Source organism: Schistocerca gregaria, chromosome 6 (genome assembly GCF_023897955.1).
Source record: "Schistocerca gregaria isolate iqSchGreg1 chromosome 6, iqSchGreg1.2, whole genome shotgun sequence".
In the NCBI taxonomy this organism is placed as follows: domain Eukaryota; kingdom Metazoa; phylum Arthropoda; class Insecta; order Orthoptera; family Acrididae; genus Schistocerca; species Schistocerca gregaria.
The window spans coordinates 483,060,092-483,084,158 of record NC_064925.1 but is presented as its reverse complement, the minus strand read 5'-3'; the positions used below and the strand labels follow the sequence as shown (position 1 = coordinate 483,084,158).

The 24,067-nt window shown below is 42.8% G+C and overlaps 1 protein-coding gene across 2 annotated transcripts; it reads right to left on the bottom strand.

Moving 5' to 3' along the window:
• Positions 1-17,546: 17,546 nt before the first annotated feature.
• Positions 17,547-23,695, bottom strand: LOC126278695 (ornithine decarboxylase 1-like). Of its 2 annotated transcripts, none has more exons than XM_049978961.1 (10): positions 23,445-23,695; positions 21,482-21,672; positions 21,166-21,350; positions 20,940-21,036; positions 20,650-20,726; positions 20,343-20,515; positions 19,944-20,241; positions 19,075-19,326; positions 18,752-18,960; positions 17,547-18,630 (listed from the first exon to the last, which is right to left on the bottom strand). In XM_049978961.1, the coding sequence occupies exons 3-10, from the start codon at positions 21,253-21,255 to the stop codon at positions 18,396-18,398; spliced, it is 1,431 nt and encodes a 476-aa protein (XP_049834918.1). In that variant the 5' UTR covers positions 21,256-21,350; positions 21,482-21,672; positions 23,445-23,695; the 3' UTR covers positions 17,547-18,395. The 2 variants fall into 2 exon arrangements, with proteins under 2 accessions (XP_049834918.1, XP_049834916.1); XM_049978959.1 differs by lacking the exon at positions 23,445-23,695 and adding an exon at positions 22,033-22,136.
• Positions 23,696-24,067: the final 372 nt, after the last annotated feature.

Below are 24,067 nucleotides of genomic sequence, written 5' to 3'. Positions count from 1 at the left end.
CTTGACCTTTTAACCTTACATCTCCACATACAGCCGTCCCTGGTCAGAGACTTTAAGTAAGCCTCATTTCTTCACGACATACTGAACACTTCACGACTTAATCCAAAAATCAGAATAGTTGGAGAAATTTTATTAGAGACAACCGAAAACTGTTGACCCTGTCAGTCATATCCATACCTCCCAAACACATAAAAAAAACAATTTACCAAAATTCACACACGACGCCGCACTCGCAAACTAAACCGAAAACATCACCTAACACACCCCTAGAGAGCACCACCGATCGCATCAAAACGACACCTACAAACACGCCACACTCACAAACTAAATTCCGCGCCGTCGTGACGTCACACACCACAACAACCTTACGTCACGGATCAAAGCCGACGGGTGGGATCGGACGCTTCGGTCGACCCTATTACACTTTCGTTCACTTAATATATGCAATATCAAATATTTCAGAAGAAACACATAAAAAGTTGCGTGAATAGGTTAACCACTCACAAGGTAAACACTGCTGAATCCTCAAAGATGGTGAAAATATGGCGAACCATTCAGCCAGTTATATAGGAGCTCTAACATAGGATCTCTATTCCACAGCGTGAGGACCACGCCGCGGCGGCTGCTCTAAGGGCCGATGAGTTGGTGGGAGATGGGGGTGGGGTGAGGGGAGCCTTGCAGACTCACAGGATTGCTTCCCCGGTCGCCAAATGCCCCCACAATGTCCGCCACGTACGGAAGGCTCTATACGAGTGACCACTGACACCTGTCTTGGATGGCAGCGCTATAGGGGCTTGCATGGGCCTCCGGTCCCTGAGCTACTACGTCCACTGCATTATTGTTCCTGTTACCCTCTGGCCCAATAAATTCCAGCGGTATCTGTTTTACGGTGCTTTGTGTTCCTAGTTAGAAAAGAACGATCCTTTGTCTTTCAACGAGAGATGATATCCACCAAGACAGTACCAAAAACTTATGCCCCTCGCGTACTTGTGAATCAAAACCATTATCTGGTCGCTCATATACCACTTGATTTCTACAAGGAAACAAGTTAATGAATTTAATTAGATACATCTTACAGAACAGTCCTTTGTCGCACAACATTCTGAGACTACTCACTGCCTTTCAAACTATCTGATGAGTCTGGACCTATGTATATATACATTCTCTGCAAACCACTGTGAAACATAGGGTTGCCAGACGTTCCTGTTTCCCGTTACAGTGCTTGTTTCAGATTAAATAAATTGGTGTTCTGAAAAATACATTCGGGACGTCAGTTCGTCCGGATTTCAGTCTTTGGAGAAATATCTTCATACTGTCTACTTTTTCTCCAAATTATTGCGTGGATCTACATTTCAACTCGACCTACTAAAAATCTGAAGTTTTTACCTTCACAGCTGATTGAGTTCCTTAAGCAGTATTATTGCACGTTTCTGAGTTTCCGTTATTGTCTCTTATCTCAGTTCAGTTTTAACTTTGCAGCAGTTTGGTTCTCTGTTTCTCTGTTTATGTGGTGTTGTGTTTAATTTGTTTTAAAGTGTTCGACTGTTTCGAGTGAACTCAAACGTTCATTCCCATAAAAATTTTCAGAAGACTGGTTCTTCCTAAAACGAGAGACAAGTGAATATGAAGTAGAATATTATATTTTCATTGCACATGGGGAAAGAGCAGATATTAAGGATCGTTTAGGTAAAGCAAAAATCAAACGTGTGATCTGCAAGCACTTTTAAAAAAAATGTCAGTTATTTTGTTTCAAATTCATTTAAACAGGGCAAATTAGTAAAGGCAACGGGATTAGCAATGTGTTACCATACCGTTAAACATCATATGCCTTTGAAAGCAGAGGGCTGCACTTCCAGGCTAAGCTCCAAACTTTAAATAATTCCGAAGCAGCAAAAACTGTGACGTTGGAAGAACCAAACAAACAGAAATTGTAAAATTAGTGTTAGCCCTCCGACACTGTCAAACGAATGTGACTTTCCTTTCAAGGTGCTATATAGATCGAAGGTGGAACAGGAAAAGGAAAGGGACTATTGATGTCACCTGCATTGGGACTTTATGCGGAATCAGCGGCGGTGATTGAAAATGCGTGCCGGCTCGGGATTCTAATCCAGGATCTTCTGCTTAATAGGCAGTTGCGTTGCCCATTGCACCATACACACACACAGTGTTAATCGCAACTGTGTGGACTATCAAATGTTCAAGTGTGTGTGAGTACGTAAGGGACCAAACTGCTGAGGTCCCCAGTCCCTAGACTTACACACTACTTAAGCCAAATTTAACTTACGCCAAGAACAACACTCACACCCATGGCCGAGGGAGGACTCGAACCTCCGGCGGGAGGGGCCGCGCAGTCGGTGACATGGCACCTCAAACCGCGCGGCCATTCCGCCCGGAGCGCGGACCATCTCGGTACGGCTCCTGGGGCCGTATTCTGTATCGTTCATACCGATCGGTGTAGTAGGTTAGTCTCGGTAGTGATGTCATTTTCGGTTGTGAGACTTGTTACCGAAATGTCCTCCAACCGATTTTACGACAATTGTAACAAGAGGTTTTGGATTTCTGTCTGGCCATGTCGATCGGTGGGCTGTGGTTTATGTACACCTATAATTTGTTATTTTAAACATATTTAGCGGTTTTAGCTTTGGATTTAGTGATTATGTTAGTAAAGAATCACAAGAGGACGCGTCCGGTTGGAAAGTGAGTTCATAATAGACTTTTTCCGTTGTTAGAAATATGGTTAGGTTGTTCTTGTGAAGGATTACATAAAAAAAAGTTTTCGGTCAATATTCTCTCAAAATATGTGCTATTCTTATGTAAATAAGAGTTTAAAGATCATTAAATATCAAGACATGGGCTGTGCTTACGTATATTACATGAGTGTGAACTGATGGTACTAGTGCCTTTGTGTACTTTTTCCCACAAATGGTTTAGTTAGTAATTATCGGAACATGTTTACAACTTTCAAGTAACAATGGAAAGCAATTATGTGAAGAACGATATTGGAAACCTTCGAAACTATCACGCATTTATGACTTATGCAACGTCATTTGGCAACTAAGTCAGCCTACGTTCCTCTACGCAATAGTATGAGAATTGAGCGCTCCATTTCTACTGTTTGGCGTGGCCAAGTGGTTAGCGCGTGGGAATGGTTTCGAAGGGTCACGGATACGCGCCCGGATGGGTGCAAACCTTTCTTTTTTTTCTCTTCATGTATGCAACACGTTCACAGACACTATTATTCCTTTAAGTTAAGATTTTTCTGCGTATTTCGTTATTACTTACATGTAAGAGCACACTTTCTCAGTAATGATTTCGTGATTTCTGTGTGTTTAAAAAAAAGGAAACAGGAAATTGCTGGAGATGAAATTGCTGTGAGTGAAACAATCGACAGTGACCTTTATATTTTTTCTTGTCAGAAATAGTTCACCATTTTTCCCGAATATGTAGCGATTTCCGAGTATGCGGTTAGACAGGAATCTAAGAGCACAACTCAAATTACTGGGAATGTAACTAGCAGCAGTAATCTTCATAATCTTGCTTGTCACAAGTCTTTATATGCGATCGAATCCTCAGCAACAGTACACAGAGATGGAATATCTCCGCCGTAATATTTTTAGACTGTAGCACCATATATGAAACATTTTCATTCACGAGATGCTTGTTATAAACTTCGACGAACTGCAGGAACTCTCGAAAGTGCGTATTTTCAATTTCGTTTTTAAGACCCAAATCGTTGACGTATCATATAGGGAAGTGGGCTAATTAATGTTTTGGATCTCTAGGAGCGAGTTATAACCACATTCTGTTTATCTTTTTATTCTTTGAAACACTCAGAATCAATTTTTCGGGTGTTTTTATAGATGTATTAGTACAGTGTGGTACTACACACTATTCCTAACTCATTTTCCGAAACGTAAAATCCAAAACAAAATGTCAGTTTGAATGAGAATTAGATCACGAATTGCGGCATTTACGACAGTCTGCAGAATAGAGTCAAATACGCAATCGTTATTACGCATGCATGGAAACATGCGGCCAGGGAAACTGTAAAAATTTCAATGCATTTCAGCTGCGAATCATGGAAATGGATATACTGCGCCTGATACTGTTAAGGAGGAGGCAAGAGCGATGAAGGCGGACACGTCAGCTCGATGGAATGCGGCGTCATGCGTTGTGGCAACGTAAACGCAATTTTCGGTACTTGGAAGAATAGCGCACCTGTTTCGCCTGCTAGCCGCTTTGTGTTCGTGGCGCTGCGCGCGCTGCAGTGCACATGCGCGGATCTGCAGCTGCTTGCTTTTGATTGGCTTGCCCGACGCAAACCGACAACAGCGCTTCGGTTCTCTAGATCCGAACGGTATCGCCTCCGAATTACATACTGCATAATGCAGGGGCTCCAATTCGAGTACTAGACCGTCCGGTGCTCTTGAGTACCGAAACGATCGGCACAATGGCGGAAAGATACAGAATAGGCACCCAGGGCCGACCCACATTCCCACCTAGTGCCACATGTCAACAGTCCCCGATTATGTCCTCCATGCCAGCTACTTTGAGATTCGCGCAGGGAGTCGAACGTTATTCTACATCCGCACTGGAGGTGGTGGTTTCATTGCCCATGGAGATGAATCAGTTACATAAATGCACAACGCCGCCTGACCTGCGGGAATCTCGTTGTGGCGAGCATGGAGGATACGGACGGGGTCTGCAGGTAGGTGGCGTTAGGTAGGTATTTGGGTCGCCGAGCGTGCCAAGATAGTCCGCGCAATTACGATAAATACTGTAACCGGGTGACGCAGTGCATAATGCAGCTGTCTAATCAGCAGCAGATTCCGGGCTTGAAACCCAATCTGGCCACATTTCCACTGGTTGTCGCTGTTTCCTCACAAGATGCCGATGCAACTGACATCAAGAGCCCCTTTCCTTTCCTTCCTCCCCCTCCGCCTTCGAGTTACATAATCACAGTTGCAGATTCCACGTGTTGTCTGTTCTTTCAGACTTGTCCGAAAATTAGCTCCCCTCCCAAATGACAGTGCTTCTGTAATCAGCACTTTTGCGTCACTGCCTTAGAGGAAGACGTAAGTGATAAATTTAAGTGGATAGCGTTTTGCGTCGATAATGTTAGCACCAGTGTTGAAGGAGTACAACGAGCTGTTGCCAACTATGTGCTTGTGAAGCTGAAAAGTGAAATAAACCAAAATCTTGTAGGAGTTGGACGCACGCACACATTTATACAGGGTGGTCCAATGATAGTGACAGGGCCAAATATCTCGCGAAATAAGCGTCAAACGAAAAAACTACAAAGAACGAAACTTGTCTAGCTTAAAGAGGGAAACCAGATGGCGCTATGGTTAGACCGCTAGATGGCGCTGCCATAGGTCAAACGGATATCAACTGTGTATTTTTAAATAGGAACCCCCATTTTTTATTACATATTCGTGTAGTCCGTAAAGAAATATGAATGTTTTAGTTGGACCACTCTTTTCGCTTTGTGACAGATGACGCTGTAATAGTCACAAACGTATAAGTACGTGGTATCACGTAACATTCCGCCAGTGCCGATGGTATTTGTTTCTTGATAAATTACCCGTGTTGAAATGAACCGATATCCTGTAGATGTATGGCTATTGTGACCAAAATTTCCAACTGGCACGTGCTATGTGTGCTGCTCGGTATCCTGGACGACATCATCCAAGTGTCCGGACCGTTCGCCGGATAGTTATGTTATTTAAGGAAACAGGAAGTTTTCAGCCACATGTGAAACGTCACCCACGACCTGCAACAAATGATGATGCCAAAAGTAGGTGTTTCAGCTGCTGTCGCGGCTAATCCGCACATCAGTAGCAGACAAATTGCGCGAGAATCGGGAATCTCAAAAACGTCGGTGTTGAGAATGCTACATCATCTTCGGTTGCACCCGTACCATATTTCTTTGCACCAGGAATTGCATGGCGACGACTTTGAACGTGGTGAACAGCTCTGCAACTGGGCACAAGAGAAATTACGGGACGATGACAGATTTTTTGCACGCGACGAAGCGTCATTCACCAAAAGACAGATCGTGGATGATGACAGGTGGACTGGTCGTCGGATCACCATACCATTTCCCGCACGTTCATCGTATCTGACGTCCCCAGATTTCTTTCTGTGGAGAATGTTGACGAATATTTGCTATTTTGATCCACCGACAACGCCTGGTAACTTGCGTCAGCGCATTGCCAATGCATGTGCGAACATTACGGAAGGTGAACTACTCGCTGTTGTATTGCCAAATGCATTCAGGTTGACGGACATCACTTTGAGCAGATATTGCATAACTGTGGTACTTACAGGTGATCGCGCTGTAACAGCATGCGGTCTCAGAAATGATAAGTTCACAAAGGTACATATATCACATTGGAACAACCGAAAAAATGTTTAAACGTACCCACGTTCCTTATTTTAATTTAAAAAACCTACTTGTTACCTACTGTTCGTCTAAAATTATGAGCCATATCTTTGTGACTGTTACAGCACCATCTATCACAAAGCGAAAATAGTGATCCAACTAAAACATTCATATTTCTATACGTACTACACGAATATGTAATAAAAATGGGGGCTCCTACTTAAAAAACGCAGTTAATATCCGTTTGACCTACGGCAGCGCCATCTAACAGGCCAAACGCAGCGCCATCTAACAGGCCAAACGCAGCGCCATCTGGTTTCCCCCTTCAAGCTAGACAAGTTTCGTTCTTTGTAGTTTTTTCGTTTGACGCTTATTTCGTGAGATATTTGGCCCTGTCACGATTAATGGACCACCCTGTACAATGCAGCAAAGGCAGCCGCTGACGTTATGGGCGTTGATGTGGAAACATTGTTAATTAAGCTTTTCAGTTACTTCTCCTTATACACAATATGAACGAAGTGTTTAAAAGAATATTGTGAGTTTGTTGACAGAGTATCATGTATTACTGTCACATCCAAAAACAAGATGGTTATCTGTGTTTGTTGCACTATAAAAAATACTTTAATTACATTATGCTCGTAAGTCATTCTTCCTCTCAGAAGAGAAAGCGCCTAAATTTCGTTTATTTCACATTTCTGAATCCGCTGACAGCCATATGTAGGGTGTTTGCGCTGTCAGTTGAATGTATTTCAAAGACAAGGTAGTAGCATCACAGAAGTAGCTGCGAATTATAGGACGGTGTAAAGATAGGGCTGCCACATCTAGCAGGGATCTCGTCGGGACGCTCTGAGATGAGGTGTAGAAATGAAATAAAAAAATTTATTTCATATAATTACTTTTTGTTTAGAACGCAAACTGGAATTTGTTGCTGCAGAAGTAGTTGGTACATCATATTTTTTCGAAAGATTCTCGTCTTTCAGCAAGTCTTTTTTCCCTTTTACGTATTCATAAAACTCCATCCAAGTCAGCTTGTAGTTATACCGGAACTGTAAGACTGGTTCCATAGTCCCTGGGAACAGTCGATTTCTTTCATCAGTCCACTGGACCGACATCAGCGAAAATACTTTTTCCACCGTTGTATGTTGGAACAGAAAACAAATACTTGCATATTTTTAGCAGTTGGCATTTGCATTCAGGGTCTTGAGGCGACCTTGTCAACATAAAATTGTTGACATAAATAAAACTAACTGAGGCTGTATTTAAATGTTGTGTTAAGATATAGCGTTACTCCAGTACTTGGGCCAAGCTCGTAACAGTATTTTGCAAAATCGGACAGAATTGGGTCCTGTCGGGGTGTCGGGACGAGAAGGTCCATAAAAGTGACGGTCCCGATAAATCGGGATAGATGGTAACCCTACGCTCCGGAATGTTTAGGGTCGCTGTCAACGTCAGCTACGTCACGTTATTGCTCAACGTACAATAAGCAGCCTTGCGAATAGTGATGTTCGGTGTGCGGTGTAGTTATTGTTAATATTATTTGCAAAAACGAGCGAAGGGGCTGTACCAGGTCCTTGTAGCGACTCACCATCAACCTTCGTGTCACTTCGGTGACACGTTAACCCATCACACGTCCATTGCCTGCCGCGGTGGCCGAGCGGTTCTAGGCGCTTCAGTCCGGAACTGCGCGACAGCTACGGCCGCAGGTTCGAATCCTGCCTCGGCCATGGATGTGTGTGATGTCCTTAGGTTATTTAGGTTTAAGTAGCTCTAAGTTCTAGGGGACTGATGATCTCAGATGATAAGTCCCTTAGTGCTCACAGCCATTTGAAACATTTGAACACGTTCATTCCTCTAATAAGCTGTAAGCTGGCTCCTCTGGGAGAAGGGGGTAGGGATTGTCTCAGCAGTCAATGTGCTAGGAGACGATCGCAAGCTTCTGCTCTCGGTGTCCTCGATTATATGAACGATGCTGACAGGAGGTCAAACTTGATGTTAGTTCCGAAACAGAATTGTTCAGGACTCGGCTCTATTGCATAACACTAAACTAAGATCCACCGAAGAGGGTTCATTGTTGATCGAAGTTAGCACGATACATGCTTGGCACCACGGCTAAAATCGGCTGTCGTTACGATTATTGCATCACGCTTCGACCGCAGATAATAATCACAAGTTCTAGACATACAATATTTATCATCGAAGGTGTGTTACAAGGATGGAAGGAAGTAAACAGAAAATGGAGCGATAGTCAAATTTCTCCCAATACGAAAAAGTTTTACTACGAGAAATAATTTTTGGACGACCCAAAGACACCATGGAATGCAAAAAAGAAAGAAACGGATTAGGTGCCTACAGCCGACTATGAACAGGCGTGGGAAGAAACTGTGATTTACTTTAATTTGCAGAAAATCGAAACTAGAGATGCAAAAAAGAAAGAAACGGATAAGGTGCCTACAGCCGACTATGAACAGGCGTGGGAAGAAACTGCGATTTACTTTAATTTGCAGAAAATTGAAACTAGAGACGCAAAAAAGAAAAAAACGGATTAGGTGCCTACAGCCGACTATGAACAGGCGTGGGAAGAAACTGCGATTTACTTTAATTTGCAGAAAATCGAAACTAGAGATGGGCAAACTCGTTCATCCTTGGGAACTAGTTCAGTGGTGATCGCTCTTTTTTGGGAACCGTTCATTTTTACTCGTTCACCGTTCATTTATGCTTGGTATACGGTTCTTATGAAAAACTGAAAGTTCGTAGCATGGGTGACTGAAGACGAAAGGTGCCAAAAGAGGGCACTTGCCTCCCCCCTGGAGTACAGGGTTTTTATTCATAACAGAATTCTCACACACTTGTAGTTTTCGTGATTCTGCAAAAACTCTCGTTCATCCAACTGTAGCGTAATGTGGCTGATCGCAGTGAAATAATATAAGGTGGCACACGACAAACCGGCCCCGCCAATTAAGCAGGATTTGTCGACCGCTACGAGTAGAGTAGATAAACATGTAATAATTATGCAGTGAACAAATAACAAACAAGCGAATGCAAACAGCAACTTCGAAACAATAGATGAGGATTGGTAGGTGACAAAGAGCACTCTAGTAGTCGTGGCCGATTTTTCTTGCCCCACCCTGTACCACTGAAATAATATTGTAGAAGTTATCATATTCTCTTTAGAAAATGTGACACCAGACGCTCGATTATGGAACGCGGACTTCATTCAGTTTTAAGTCGGTCTGCCTTCCATAGCAATGAACATGCTCTTTTACCTTGGATCAAAAAAAAAGATGGAAAATGGCTACTCGTGTGTGCCGTGCCGTCTTTCTTTGCACATGTGAAAACAAAGAAATCTTGCCGTTTTACAAGTATTTCTTCTGTTGTTTACCAAAATAGCGAAGTAGGCAGATATGCCGTTTTGTTACCTGAAAAGATGTGTGTATTACATACCACGCAATTTTATGTAGTTTACGCAATTATAAAATACATTTTAATTACCGGTCATGGACGGTGAACAGAATACGACAAGAACCAGAAGCTTAGAGTTCAAAAAAGATTTGAAACAGATCTAGAATTGGCGTGCTCAGCGAACGAAACTAACAACTCTATACTGAACAAACTACGAGCAGTCGGCAGTGGAACTGCGACGAGCGGCCACGCGAAGAAGGACGAGTCCGGCCGAGCGAGGCCGAGACAGATGGGAACGGGACCGAGGCTGGAACGAGACCGGCCGATGTGCGGTCGCGAGAGCGTGACTGACCGGTTACCCGTTCCCGGGAACTATAAGTAGAAAGCCGCGACAGTTCCTTAGAATTCGTTTATCGCTCGCTCCGTTCATCTTGATGAACCCTTCCTTTGAACCCGTCAGTTAGCGAACGTCCCATGTCTAATCGAAAACGATTGTGATTGGAAGTGCCTGAAAAAGCTTTATAAAAATACGCTGAAGAGCCGAAGAAACAGGTACACTTGCCTAATGTCGTGTAGGGACCCTGCGAGCACGCAGAAATGTCGCAACACGACGTGGCATGGGTTCGACTAATGTCTGAAGTAGTGCTGAAGGGAACTGACACCGTTGTTGTTGTGGTCTCCAGTCCTGAGACTGGTCTGATGCAGCTCTCCATGCTACTCTATCCTGTGCAAGCTTCTTCATCTCCCAGTACCTACTGCAACCTACATCCTTCTGACTCTGCTTAGTGTATTCATCTCTTGGTCTCCCTCTACGATTTTTACCCTCCACACTGCCCTCCAGTGCTAAATTGGTGATCCCTTGATGCCTCAGAACATGTCCTACCAACCGATCCCTTCTTCTGGTCAAGTTGTGCCACAAACTTCTCTTCTCCCCAATCCTATTCAATACTTCCTCATTAGTTATGTGATCTACCCAGACACCAAGGAACCTGAAAGGCTGTCCACAAATCAGCAAGAGTACGACGGGGTCGAGATCTCTTCCGAACAGCACTTTGCAAGGCATCCCACATATGCTCAATGGTGTTCATGTCCGGGGTGTTGGTAGCCAGCGGAAGTGTTTAAACTCAGAAGAGTGTTACTGGAGCCACTCTGTAGCAATTATGGACGTGTGGGGTGTCACGTTGCCCTGCTGGAATTGCCCAAGTACGTCGGAATGCACAATAGACACGAATGGATGCAGGTGTTCAGGCAGGATGCTTACGTACGTGTCACGTGTCAGAGTCGTGTCTAGACGTGTCAGAGGTCCCATATCGCTCCACCTTCACACGCCCCACACCATTACAAAGCGTTCTCCAACTTGAACAGCCCCTGGTGACATGCAGGATCCATGGGTTCATAAGGTTGTCTCCATACCCGTACACGTCCATCCGCTCGATACAATTTGAAACAAGGCTCGTCAGGCCAGGCAACATGTTTCCAGTCATCAATAGTCCGATGTCGGAGTTGACGGTCCCGTTCTTGCAGGATCTTCTTCCAGCCTCAGAGATGTCGGAGATTTGATGTTGTACTGGATTCCTGATATTCACACTACATTCGTCAAATGGTCGTACGGGGAAAATCCCAACTTCATTGCTACCTCGGAGATGGTGTGTCCCATGAGTCGTGTGCCTACTATAACACCATGTTCAAACTCACGTAAATCTTGATAACCTGCCATTGTAGCAGCAGTAACCGATCTAATAACTGCGCCAAACACTTTTGTTTTATATAGGCGTTGCCTACCGCAGCGCCGTATTCTGCCTGTATACATACACTCCTGGAAATGGAAAAAAGAACACATTGACACCGGTGTGTCAGACCCACCATACTTGCTCCGGACACTGCGAGAGGGCTGTACAAGCAATGATCACACGCACGGCACAGCGGACACACCAGGAACCGCGGTGTTGGCCGTCGAATGGCGCTAGCTGGGCAGCATTTGTGCACCGCCGCCGTCAGTGTCAGCTAGTTTGCCGTGGCATACGGAGCTCCATCGCAGTCTTTAACACTGGTAGCATGCCGCGACAGCGTGGACGTGAACCGTATGTGCAGTTGACGGACTTTGAGCGAGGCCGTATAGTGGGGAGGCCGGGTGGACGTACCGCCGAATTGCTCAACACGTGGGGCGTGAGGTCTCCACAGTACATCGATGTTGTCGCCAGTGGTCGGCGGAAGGTGCACGTGCCCGTCGACCTGGGACCGGACCGCAGCGACGCACGGATGCACGCCAAGACCGTAGGATCCTACGCAGTGCCGTAGGGGACCGCACCGCCACTTCCCAGCAAATTAGGGATACTGTTGCTCCTGGGGTATCGGCGAGGACCATTCGCAACCGTCTCCATGAAGCTGGGCTACGGTCCCGCACACCGTTAGGCCGTCTTCCGCTCACGCCCCAACATCGTGCAGCCCGCCTCCAGTGGTGTCGCGACAGGCGTGAATGGAGGGACGAATGGAGACGTGTCGTCTTCAGCGTTGAGAGTCGCTTCTGCCTTGGTGACAATGATGGTCGTATGCGTGTTTGGCGCCGTGCAGGTGAGCGCCACAATCAGGACTGCATACGACCGAGGCACACAGGGCCAACACCCGGCATCATGGTGTGGGGAGCGATCTCCTACACTGGCCGTACACCTCTGGTGATCGTCGAGGGGACACTGATTAGTGCACGGTACATCCAAACCGTCATCGAACCCATCGTTCTACCATTCCTAGACCGGCAAGGGAACTTGCTGTTCCAACAGGACAATGCACGTCCGCATGTATCCCGTGCCACCCAACGTGCTCTAGAAGGTGTAAGTCAACTACCCTGGCCAGCAAGATCTCCGGATCTGTCCCCCATTGAGCATGTTTGGGACTGGATGAAGCGTCGTCTCACGCGGTCTGCACGTCCAGCACGAACGCTGGTCCATCTGGGGCGCCAGGTTGAAATGGCATGGCAAGCAAGCCGTTCCACAGGACTACATCCAGCATCTCTACGATCGTCTCCATGGGAGAATAGCAGCCTGCATTGCTGCGAAAGGTGGATATACACTGTACTAGTGCCGACATTGTGCATGCTCTGTTGCCTGTGTCTATGTGCCTGTGGTTCTTTCAGTGTGATCATGTGATGTATCTGACCCCAGGAATGTGTCAATAAAGTTTCCCCTTCCTGGGACAATGAATTCACGGTGTTCTTATTTCAATTTCCAGGAGTGTATTTAGACCTGAGAAAACGGTACACGCGTTAGAACGGGCTCGAGATTTCCCGATACGCGCTGCGTTCAATGCAGTATAAAGTTTGTTTGAGCTTTGGCTCATACAGCGCTTGTTTAAGCGATACGCAAGAAATTACTTACAATAGCTGCCCACAACAATAAGCTATGGCTGTGTATAAATTTGATAATTTCGCCAATCAGTGGAGGGAACAACACTAAATATTACCACTGCTCGAACTCCTATTGTGTGCGAACAATTTGCAGTACGAGTTCTCATACAGTAACGCTGTGTGTGGATGTATTAACATTTATGCTTATTTTTAACTAAAGGTAACAAACAGACGAAAGTGTCGTCCTCCAAAAAATACTGCATCACTGAACCCAGTTTAATATTTCATTCGTTTATGAGAGGCTGTAATGATTTAGCAAGTAGGTTGTAAATGAGCAGTTCAGTTCCTGTTCACATATTAGAACAACAGATTAAAACTTTAGCACATTTTAATCAGTTTGAAAACGGTACCGCAACGTGATTTGCATCCTCACCGTGGCGCTAATAACACCAGTCGTGTGCAATGGCACGAAATTTGATAGATATCATCTTTCAAATGTGGAAATACACTTACCAACTTTCCTTTACGTCGCAGGACTCCTACTTTATGTCTCGAATTTATTCCGTCATTGTGTATTGTGCAAGACAAATGTTGCAACTACAACTGCTGCGCGATTTACTTTCATTTAAAGAGAGAAATCGTCGTTTGCCACTCTGAACACTCTCCCAACTACCGATCTGCTTTTCTTGTGGGCCCATTACGGGTTCGTTCAGTCGCGATTCTTAGCGGAGTACCTGCCTCAACAAATGTCTGTAACCCTGATAGCCACTGTCTCCTAGAAATACCCCTTCTGGAATTTCTCCTAATTTCAACTCAGCATGTACGCGTGAGTTTCCGAAAATGTTGCTGTCGTGTACATATCCCGGTAGGCTAACCACAATACTGCAACATCGTAGCTTAGCGCCTGAGATTGTTTGGACGTTTAATGATGACCACCCGTGACGATTCCTAAATATCTCTGCACTTTCGCCACCAGGAGATTCGATGGGAGTGTGGGTACAGTCAATAGCGCCTAAAATAAGAGGGAAACGTGTTATCTATTATAAATATTGTTGGATTTTTCTCACGTCAGCTCTGCAAGCTGTTGCTACGTCTGTTTCGAACAAGTTGCTAACCACCATCTGAAAAAGCTTCCTGGAACATAAAACAGTAATATTAAAAGCAGCACGCACATTGAAGTCAGTGGCTGGTTTCAGCAGATCCTCTCTCAACCTTAGTTAAAACTGCTGCACAGCATTTTTGTCCAAGCGAAACCTCAGCTTAAATTATTTATCAACTAATTCCCTTTCATGGAACATGCGGGGAGCTCGTTGGATCTCATCGTCGTCCTAAGCAGACACATCTTCATACTCAGATATCTGTAAAGTAAACGAAATGAAGCAATGTAATTCACATCACGTGGGATTGTTGAAGAATTTTGCCCGGGAGAGGTACAGAACGCTCGAACAACAGGGAGTATGGTATTGTTACAATATTTTTATGACAAATACAATACAGAAAGTTGTAAAAATGAAAAAAAAACAATTTCCGAGAATTGACGTGTTCAAACATGAGATTTTTTTACACTGCCGTACACGACACGCCGGCCGCGGTGGTCTCGCGGTTCTAGGCGCGCAGTCCGGAACCGTGCGACTGCTACGGTCGCAGGTTCGAATCCTGCCTCGGGCATGGATGTGTGTGATGTCCTTAGGTTAGTTAGGTTTAAGTAGTTCTAAGTTCTAGGGGACTAATGACCACAGCAGTTGAGTCCCATAGTGCTCAGAGCCATTTGAACCATTTTGTACACGATACAATCTCTGAGCGACTGAAATATTTGAAGGATTGTTACTTGTGTAGCGTTGTATTGCTAAAACCTATTTTGTGTTCTATTGATAAACGTACGTTGGATTGTCATGACAGTTGAAGGAAATTAGTTGGGTAGTTAAAAATTTAATACGAACTGCTACTTGAGCCAAGAGAGAACATGCATAAAAGATACAAACGTAGGTTTCCGTGTCCATTGTCACAGTCAATAAATTTTTTCTGGGCTTGTGACCGCATTGTCAGTATGTAATTCTACTAACGTTTCGGCCACTGTTGCAAGTGGCCTTCTTCATGGCGTTTTTTTAATTTTTTCGTTTACTTTAAACGCACCGATGATACCGTCACAAATACCCAAAAAAATTATTGACTGTGTATAAGCGATGCTTCATCGTTATGGGCTGCTATCAGAAGTCCCATACTTAACTGTTTACTGCAAATATTTCGAATTTATCTTACACACTCTGTTGCTAAGTGTCTATAAAATGTCCCTGAACTAATCACATAAATTACGAGTCGTCTTCCACCAACGTCAGTGAGATTAATCATTACGTACATACATAAGCCAGTAATATCCTTAACTTAACCTTTCACATCGAAAAATAGTGTTTCGACCATGGGTGGTGTGGGAATGGTGCAGTCACATAACTTATTTACTTACCACTTTCTTGTGTTGACCACAACTTTCTTTATTATTTCAATTTGTACTTGCTAAAAACAAAAGCGATGTTTCGTAATGCCACTACACCATAAACTGACGATTGTAGTTTAACCTGACTCTGAACTGCGAATTTTCGCCACTCAGATGTGATGCGACTTGGCGGTGATATAGCCGGCCGCGGTGGTCACGCGGTTCTAGGCGCGCAGTCCGGAACCGTGCGACTGCTACGGTCGCAGGTTCGAATCCTGCCTCGGGCATGGATGTGTGTGATGTCCTTAGGTTAGTTAGGTTTAATTAGTTCTAAGTTCTAGGGGACTAATGACCACAGCAGTTGAGTCCCATAGTGCTCAGAACCATTTGAACCATTTTTTGGCGGTGATATAATCTAGGATTAAGGTTTGCACAACGCAGATTTTCAGGTTGAGCTTGATCTGAGGTCTTTTTCCGTCTTAACCTAAGGTTAAATGCTTTAGACAATCGGCCCTTTGCAGCTGCATCCTATAAAGTCTTGTGACAGTTATGTGACAATCCCGCAACTTCAATCTCCTCACCTAACTGGATAAAGCCACAAGCCTCTTGACGAATTTATGCTAATACGCTCCAAATTACTCTACAACTTTGAAACAAGGTGGAGAAGTAGAGTGTTTGTCAGAGAGGAGGATTGATTGAAGAGAGCTTAAAAGGGAGTGTTATGTTATACCGTATTGTTACAAGTACAAGTTATGTTTAGGATGTAAATATTGCATAGCAATGTGAACTGTTGTGTAGCATTTTGGATTCTTGTGAGGCATTTTGGAGTTGCAGTGCACAAAACAGTAGTTGCTAATGATCTGTAAAAGCCTTTGCGGTATTAACAGTTAGAATTCAGAATAAGCAAAAATACATATTTCTGTACTAACTACAATAGTTACAGCGTATTTGCTTTTGAAAAATCATAATCCAAAGTGCCTATGATTAACAAAATGTAAAAACAAGAAAAGAAACAAATGAAATTAGATATTGACGATGTTACCTTTGAGTACTATCGCAATGAAAATTTAACTTTAGCATATATATATATATATATATATATATATATATATATATATATATATCCACTTAACATTATAAACTGACACCTAATTCTATAACAAGGAAGTGTAGCCATCTCAACTGTACTGCATTTAGCTGGAAGACTGTTTTGTGCCAATACGGTTCAGTTGTTTCAGTTACAGTCCAGACATCATACCTTGAGTTTTTGCAGGTATCTTAATCTAATCTGTGATACGCATATAAGTAATTTTAAATGCAGTGTGATGTCTCGGAATATTGTGTGACAAAGGATTCTACTGTTCTGTAAGATGCATCTAATTTGGTTTATTAAGTTATCTTACATGGAGAAATCAGGTGGCATGCGAGTGATCCGATGGTGACTATGATTTACAGATTAACTATTATTTTATTCGGTATGTAAGTGTCGGTGTTGTTTGATATCATCTCTGGTTGTGAGACCAAGGATAGTAGCACTCACAATATGGGACTTGCCTTTCCCATACTCATCTGTATCTGCTGCATTCTTCCAGCTAAATGCAATACAATTAGAATTGCTTCTGGAGTTAGTCATTTTTTCACATTTGTACACTTCCCGTCCCTTAATTAGTTGTTTGATTTCATTGTGTTGTTACTAAAATCAATCCAAATGACTCTTTTTCAACTGAAGGCTTCTTTTGAACTCCTAGTAAATGTGTCTCCCTAATTTTTTAACATTAATACAGCAGCACGCCCGTATCAACCTGCTACCACTGTTCTCGGGGTATTTTATAGAACAGTGGTTTTCTTATGATGAGAAATTTTCTCAGCAGAATTTAGAATGCTGCATGTTATTATTATTACCTTGCTGTACTTCTGTAGGGTAGAAATTAGGCTAGAATGGAGTAAATGCAAAATATAACAAATATTTGTTTAAATAATTCGATTTATTATAAGAGACAATAAATAAAAAATTCACAAATTCAAGCAAAGATGCTGCTTCTTCACTTATTCAAACACAAATACGCCTTCCAAATAAGCTCAACTGTTTCCATACCTCAAGTTAGGTCACCCAAATAGCACTAGAGACAAACATATTTGCTACAGTATTCGGCCGTGAAGAACATTATTAATATGACAACAGTATAACAGTTTACAAAGATTTGAACATATTTCTAGGACAAAGTTTTCAACATTTGACACTGTTACTTAAGGTGGTATTTCCTCTAATTAGAAGCTAAACAGAAAAACTGTCTCGAAGGAAACTGTCATTAAAGGAACATCCTTACATGGAATTGTTTCATCCCTCTGCACCCAAGTTATCATGTGATGAGTTTCATTAAAATGAAAATATTATATATTTTACAACAACAAATTATCATTTGGCATAAATCACATCATATACTGCAGTAAGAGATTTTTATTTGCTCGCTCTGGTTCCAACAATGCAGATGCTATTCAGGTATTGAGTGTATACATACATTCTATTCTACTTGGGCTTTTACAATGATAGCTTGGCAGACAGCTAAGTGCCTGAAAGGACTTTGGAGAAACCTTTATACTTTAAGTTATTCTGAGATTCAAGTTTTAGTCCCTTAAAAAAATTTCAGGCATTGAGCTGCAGTACACAAAACTGTCACTTGATACATCATCTTTCATGCAGTGAGCTTTTGATACGAAAGAAATAGAAAGGCACAGAAGAAAACAGCTAATTTTTTCCTGTTTTCTGCAAACGAGGAGTAAAATAAGATAGCACGTTATGATGTGTTGTCACTGAGGTGAAGAGACGCATCCATCCGATCCTAATTGACTTGTCCCATCTGAAGGAATGGATATATGATGCTTGAGCTCACAGTTGAATGTGACATGTGATCATTCACAATCTCATCATCAGAAGATGAAACAGGCATGTGAACTTCATCCCATTCATCAATGTTGCCTTGACCATCTATGGATAACCCCAGGTGTAGATTTGCTGGTGTGTTTCCAATAACAAAATGATTCTCCGTCATGGGTAGTCGGTCTTTGAGCAGCAGCCTGTGTGGATTTACAGAAACACTAAGTAAGGTTACAATAACAAATGAATCTTGCAACGTATTTAGATGTTTTGAATCTTTGCAACGACCGTCAGTTTCTCGAAAAGCAAAACCTTACTTACCAGCCTTGGACGTCAATCACAGTATGCACTTTGGGAACAGGGAAGCCATTGAATGGAGACGCCACAGGCAGTGTGTAAGCACCCATATTCTCAAAAATCAACCAGTCTCCTATATCCAACTCTGGCAGCAAAGTAGACTCAACTATTTGATCCAGGCCATCACAAGTTGGTCCCCAGACAGAACATGGACGTATTTCAGGTCCAGCTGCCTATAAAAGAAACATCGCGTGTTAGAGCACTGAACACTTTTTCTTTCATTTCTTAATTATGTCAATGTTATATGGCATATGAGAAAAAAAATACACAAACATTGTCTGACTTACTTTGAGAGGCATTGGTGTCACTTTCATGTGATCATAGAGAATACAATTAAAACTGCCGTACACTCCATCATTTACATAGTACATGACTGATGTGATGGATCCATCCTTTGGGTTGACAAGTTCTCTCTTGGAATGAACGTTTGTAGCAAGAGTGTATGCTGAGGCAACATAATATCGTCCTGGTTCCGCTATTACGTGAACATCTGGTTCAGGAAAGAACTCGCCGAGGGCACTGTTCACCACCTCTGCAATCTGGAATTATAGAAACAACCTTGAGATACACCGCACAGTATTCCTTCTCAATAAACAAACACCAGCTTATTTGGTAGAAAACTGCGTAATGAATTATGCAGAAAGTGGGTAGGAAGCAATATAAGATGCTCACAATGTACTAAAATTGCATTAATTTGATTGGAGTTACCAAAGTGCTGATACTAGTGCCCGCCTTCTCCATGAAAACCCATTATCAAAAATCGTATATCTGTAGCGGAATGACTGACTTTGGTAAACATATCTCTTAAAGGGATAAGCGGCTTAAATGAAATAAGCATTCCAACTATCCAGAAATGTATGCCAAAAGTGTGAAAACAAATTAGTCTAAAGCTGTGGTAATTGATTGTAAAGAGCTACGAAAGCAAAGAAACTAAAAATAAGGAGAAGAAATTATCTTAAAGAAACATGTTTTATATAGGTGCTTTAAAGTAGTACGAGTATTTTGTGTGTCTGTTGTTATAAATTCCAAAATTCTGAGAGAAGAAAAGAGATGCAAGATAATTCAGCTGCTTACACGGGTTACCCATTACAAAACAGAGTCAGAAATGCTAGTTTGAGTTGCGTCTAAGAAGAGAGCTGACAATTTCTGACATTACCTTATCTAAATGGGCACCTTTGTTGCCAGGATAGCCACCACCAAGATCAAGCAAACTCATGGAGAATCCAAGAGCTGACCCCAGATCAAAAAGTCTTCGAGCGGCAGAAATGGCTTTGTAGAACACTGGTGGATCGTCACAGCCAGACCCGACGTGAAAACTGACGCCCACAATGTCTAGGTCCAATGACTGAGCCAGCTTCATAAGGCGTGGTGCATCTGAGTCTGGGTCACATCCAAACTTATTCCCAAGCTGGCACTGTGCAACGGCAGCATCATACCGGATACGTAGCACCAGCCTAAAATAAGTTGACAGGAAAATGTTGTTACCGAATATGTTATAAAAGGAACAGATCTATCCATAAATATGGAAAGTAGATTCTGATTTTCATTTACTCACTTGGCAGTAGGAAATAGGGTCTTGATTTTGTGGAGCTCACAGTCACTGTCAAAAGTCATCAAATCAACACCAACAGCCGCTGCGTGGCGAATGTGAGATGCTGGTTTTGCAGGATTTGCAAAAATTATATGGCTTGGGTCGACACCAACAGAAAGAACTCTATCAATTTCAGCCTGTAAAAAATTAATACGAATTTACTGAAAACTGTTTGGTATGTTTGTCAGATACTGTACTGTAATCTCTATACACTCAATAATGCAAAATAAGTTCCTGTTTTTTAACAGGAATGATAGGAATGTACACCCACCTTTGAAGCACAATCAAAGCAAGTTCCAAGTGCAGCCAGAACTTCAATTACAGTGAGGCTATCGTTGCATTTCACAGCTAAAAAAATAATATGAGTAAGTAACTGTGTTATCCATAATGATTCTATACTGAGTAATAACAGAAGAAAGCTATTTCATAGGACAACTGTAGTTAATATATGTGACATCTTTCATATTTTGAAAATTAGATTCTTCACAGAAATTAAATTACAGTCATAATTTAGAGAATACACAATCCTACTGCTACTGTTGCTGAGAAGTGGAAACATACCATAGTATGGCTGGACCCTTGGCATTTTGATTTTCCATTCCTTGTGTTTGCTTATTATATCACCAATGTCACAGACGTAGAATGCTTCCTCTTGGACCTAAGACAAAAATAATTCCATGTGTGAGAAGGGATTCATATAAAGAGATACCGAGTCTATTGAAATGGATGTATCAAAGTTCATTGAATCACAAGGTATTTATGACAGTTAAATGCCATCTGTACTTACTCCTGACTCTGCGATATCCTTTATGACGCTCCAGACGTTTGAACTGGCATCCATGACATGAATACGTTCATCAAGTTTACCCAGCTGCATGATGGATGGTGTTTGAATCAGTGGTAGATGATACTTGGGAGAAGGTATGATCAGTCTGTATTTGATTTTAAGAAAAGCTGGTTGGAATAAGCGAACTGTAAAGAGAGAGAAAATGAATAGTCTACCACGCATTGAAATAATAAATTTGGAGTATGTTCAGCGTTACTACACCAGACAAAGTAAAAGGGATGTGTAACAGTAATAAGCAGTGAGGTAAACTACTTACGAAACAGCCCTCAGTTAGATTCAGTCAATTTGTACTTGAAGGCAGAATAAATTAGATGAGAGATTCTTGTTGGCCTGTCAGAAGAGTGGTACCCAAGGCGGTTCACCGTTTAGGTACAGTCGGCAGCTGGATTTGTATAAGAAGAAACCTGCAGCTGGGCCCTGACGCAGTTGAGCACAGGTTACAGCACCCTGTGAAAGACCCATTAAATCAGTGTGTCTTCTGCATCACAACACACTACCAGTTCCACAGTAATGTTAACATACGTATGTTAATATCATTGCTACTGGAAATTCTAAACACTTAGAAAAATCTCAAATGTTAGTGCATTAACCCAAAGCAAACAAGATAGAGAGCTTGAAAGGATTGTTGTTGATATAAAATGTGTACCGGTATATGGCGATTAAATGTATGTATTGCTATCTAATATCTCCTTCAGTGGTGCCATCGAAAAATGCAGTACCTCTTGATAAACGGGTGCCTTGTTACTTGGCACATTGTTCATCAGGATGTAAGCTTTTGCCAGTGTCTTTAGAGTAGCTGTAAGTTACCTCATTAATGTGCAGCCCAGGTTGCACACTCAAAGCTCTTGAGCACATTCACTAAGGCCGTTCACTGTATGTCCCATACACCACCCAACTGGTGTGGATTACGAAATTCTGGTCACTAGTGCTCAAAGCGTGGTCGCCAAACCACACTGTGTCCTTCACGGAGTTCTCTTGGACTCTCGGCGCAAGGTGTCTTTTAGCTGGGCGAAAGTAAATTCGCCTCCACGACTTTCCGCTTTTGATGTCCGTATGTGGACACTGATGATCTCGGCAGACCAAAGGTGGCCTTATATACTCTGGAGAACATGCCAGGGGCCGTGGGGAACAAATCTTATCAGGAGCGTGGCATTACGGGCCAAGAATGGACCCGTGTGACGTTTTCCCCGCTCTCCACTGGTGGCCACACTTCTGTATGATACTGTCACTATTTTTACCCGGTGTCACGTTCCCTCTACGTGATAATTAATGGACGGGATTCCTATCTCTCCCATCAAGAGCGTTAAGTAGCTGATAGGTGGGTGATAAATGTTGTCTGATCACGTTACCGTTCCATAACTACTGAAGAGCGCACTGACACCTCGATTCCGAGGTCATTCCAGCCGTGCTACAATCTCCGAAAGAGGAAGAATTTTTAATTACGGGTAATTGCATCGAAATGTGAAATCTGTGTGTTCAGAAAGAGAGTCTTGAATTATTGCACCTGTAATATGCTTTTTTACTGTCGTTAGGAAGCTGGAACTTCATGTGAACCATTGAGACAGCAAATTCGCGGATGGTATGTAAATGAGTATGTGAATAGCTGCGTGAGATGACGGTTTTCTCGCAACAATTGACAGTATTTCTGCGTTGTTACACTGCTTGGGGACCACAATCACACGCTGTGCAGACGTTGGTCATAGTATTGTTGTGATTTCTGTGGTTTCCGCAGTACAACAGATAGTTCTGTGTTCAAGGGTCAAGTCCAGTAAACGATTTTATTCTTCCTTGCAACAGTAGCGAATATTTTCAAGATAAATGGGTATCCACAATGTCAATTCAAACGTGCATGCGTCTACAGCACCCTGTGAAAGAATCATCGCCATTAAACCAGTGTGTTTTCTGCATTACAACACACTACCAGTTTCATAGTAATGTTACCATACATGTGTTAATATCACTATTAAAGGAAATTCTAACACTTAGAAAAATTTCAAATGTTAAGGTATTAACCCAAAGCAACAAAAATAGAGAGCTTTGAATGGATTTTTTTAAATATTAAATGGGTGTTCGGTGATCTAACAAACCTCCTTCAATGACACGAGCGTAATATGCGGTACTTCTTGACAAAGAGTGCCGTGTTACAGTAGAACATTGTTAATTAAGATGTAAGCTTGTATGGAGGAGTGTAGGGGAGCTGTAAATTAAACGTGACTTACCTCATTTATGTGCAGCCCAGGTTGCACACTCAAAGCTCTTGAACACATTCACTAAGGCCGTTCACTGTAATTTCCATACACCAGCCAACTGGTGTGAGATCCCGGTGTTCTGGTCACTAGTTGTAAAAGTATGGTCGCAAACCACTCTGCAGCCTTCACAGAGTTATCTGTGCAGTCTTGGCGTAAGATGGGCGAAAGTAAATTCGCTTCCAAGAGCGTCTGCCTTCTGATGTCCGTGAGTGGACACTGGTGATTTCGCCAGACCAAAGGTGCCCTTATATACGCTGGAGAACGTGCTAATGGGCCGTGGCGAACAAATCTTATCTGGAAAGTGGCGTTACTCGTCCAAGAATGGACTCGTGTCAGGCGTTTTCCCCCCCTCTCCACAGGTAGCCACACTTCAGTATGATACTGTCGCTATTTTTACTCGTTGTCACCTTCGGTCTACGTGATCATTAATGGGCGGAGCTCCTATCTCTTCCATCAAGACTGTTAAGTAGCCGTGAGAATGGTGATAAAAATCATATGATGCCGCTGTCGTTGCATAACGACTGGGTGCACTGTGACGTCGATTTGGAGGACAGGTTAGCCGTGTGACAGTTCCGGAAGTCGATGAATTGTTA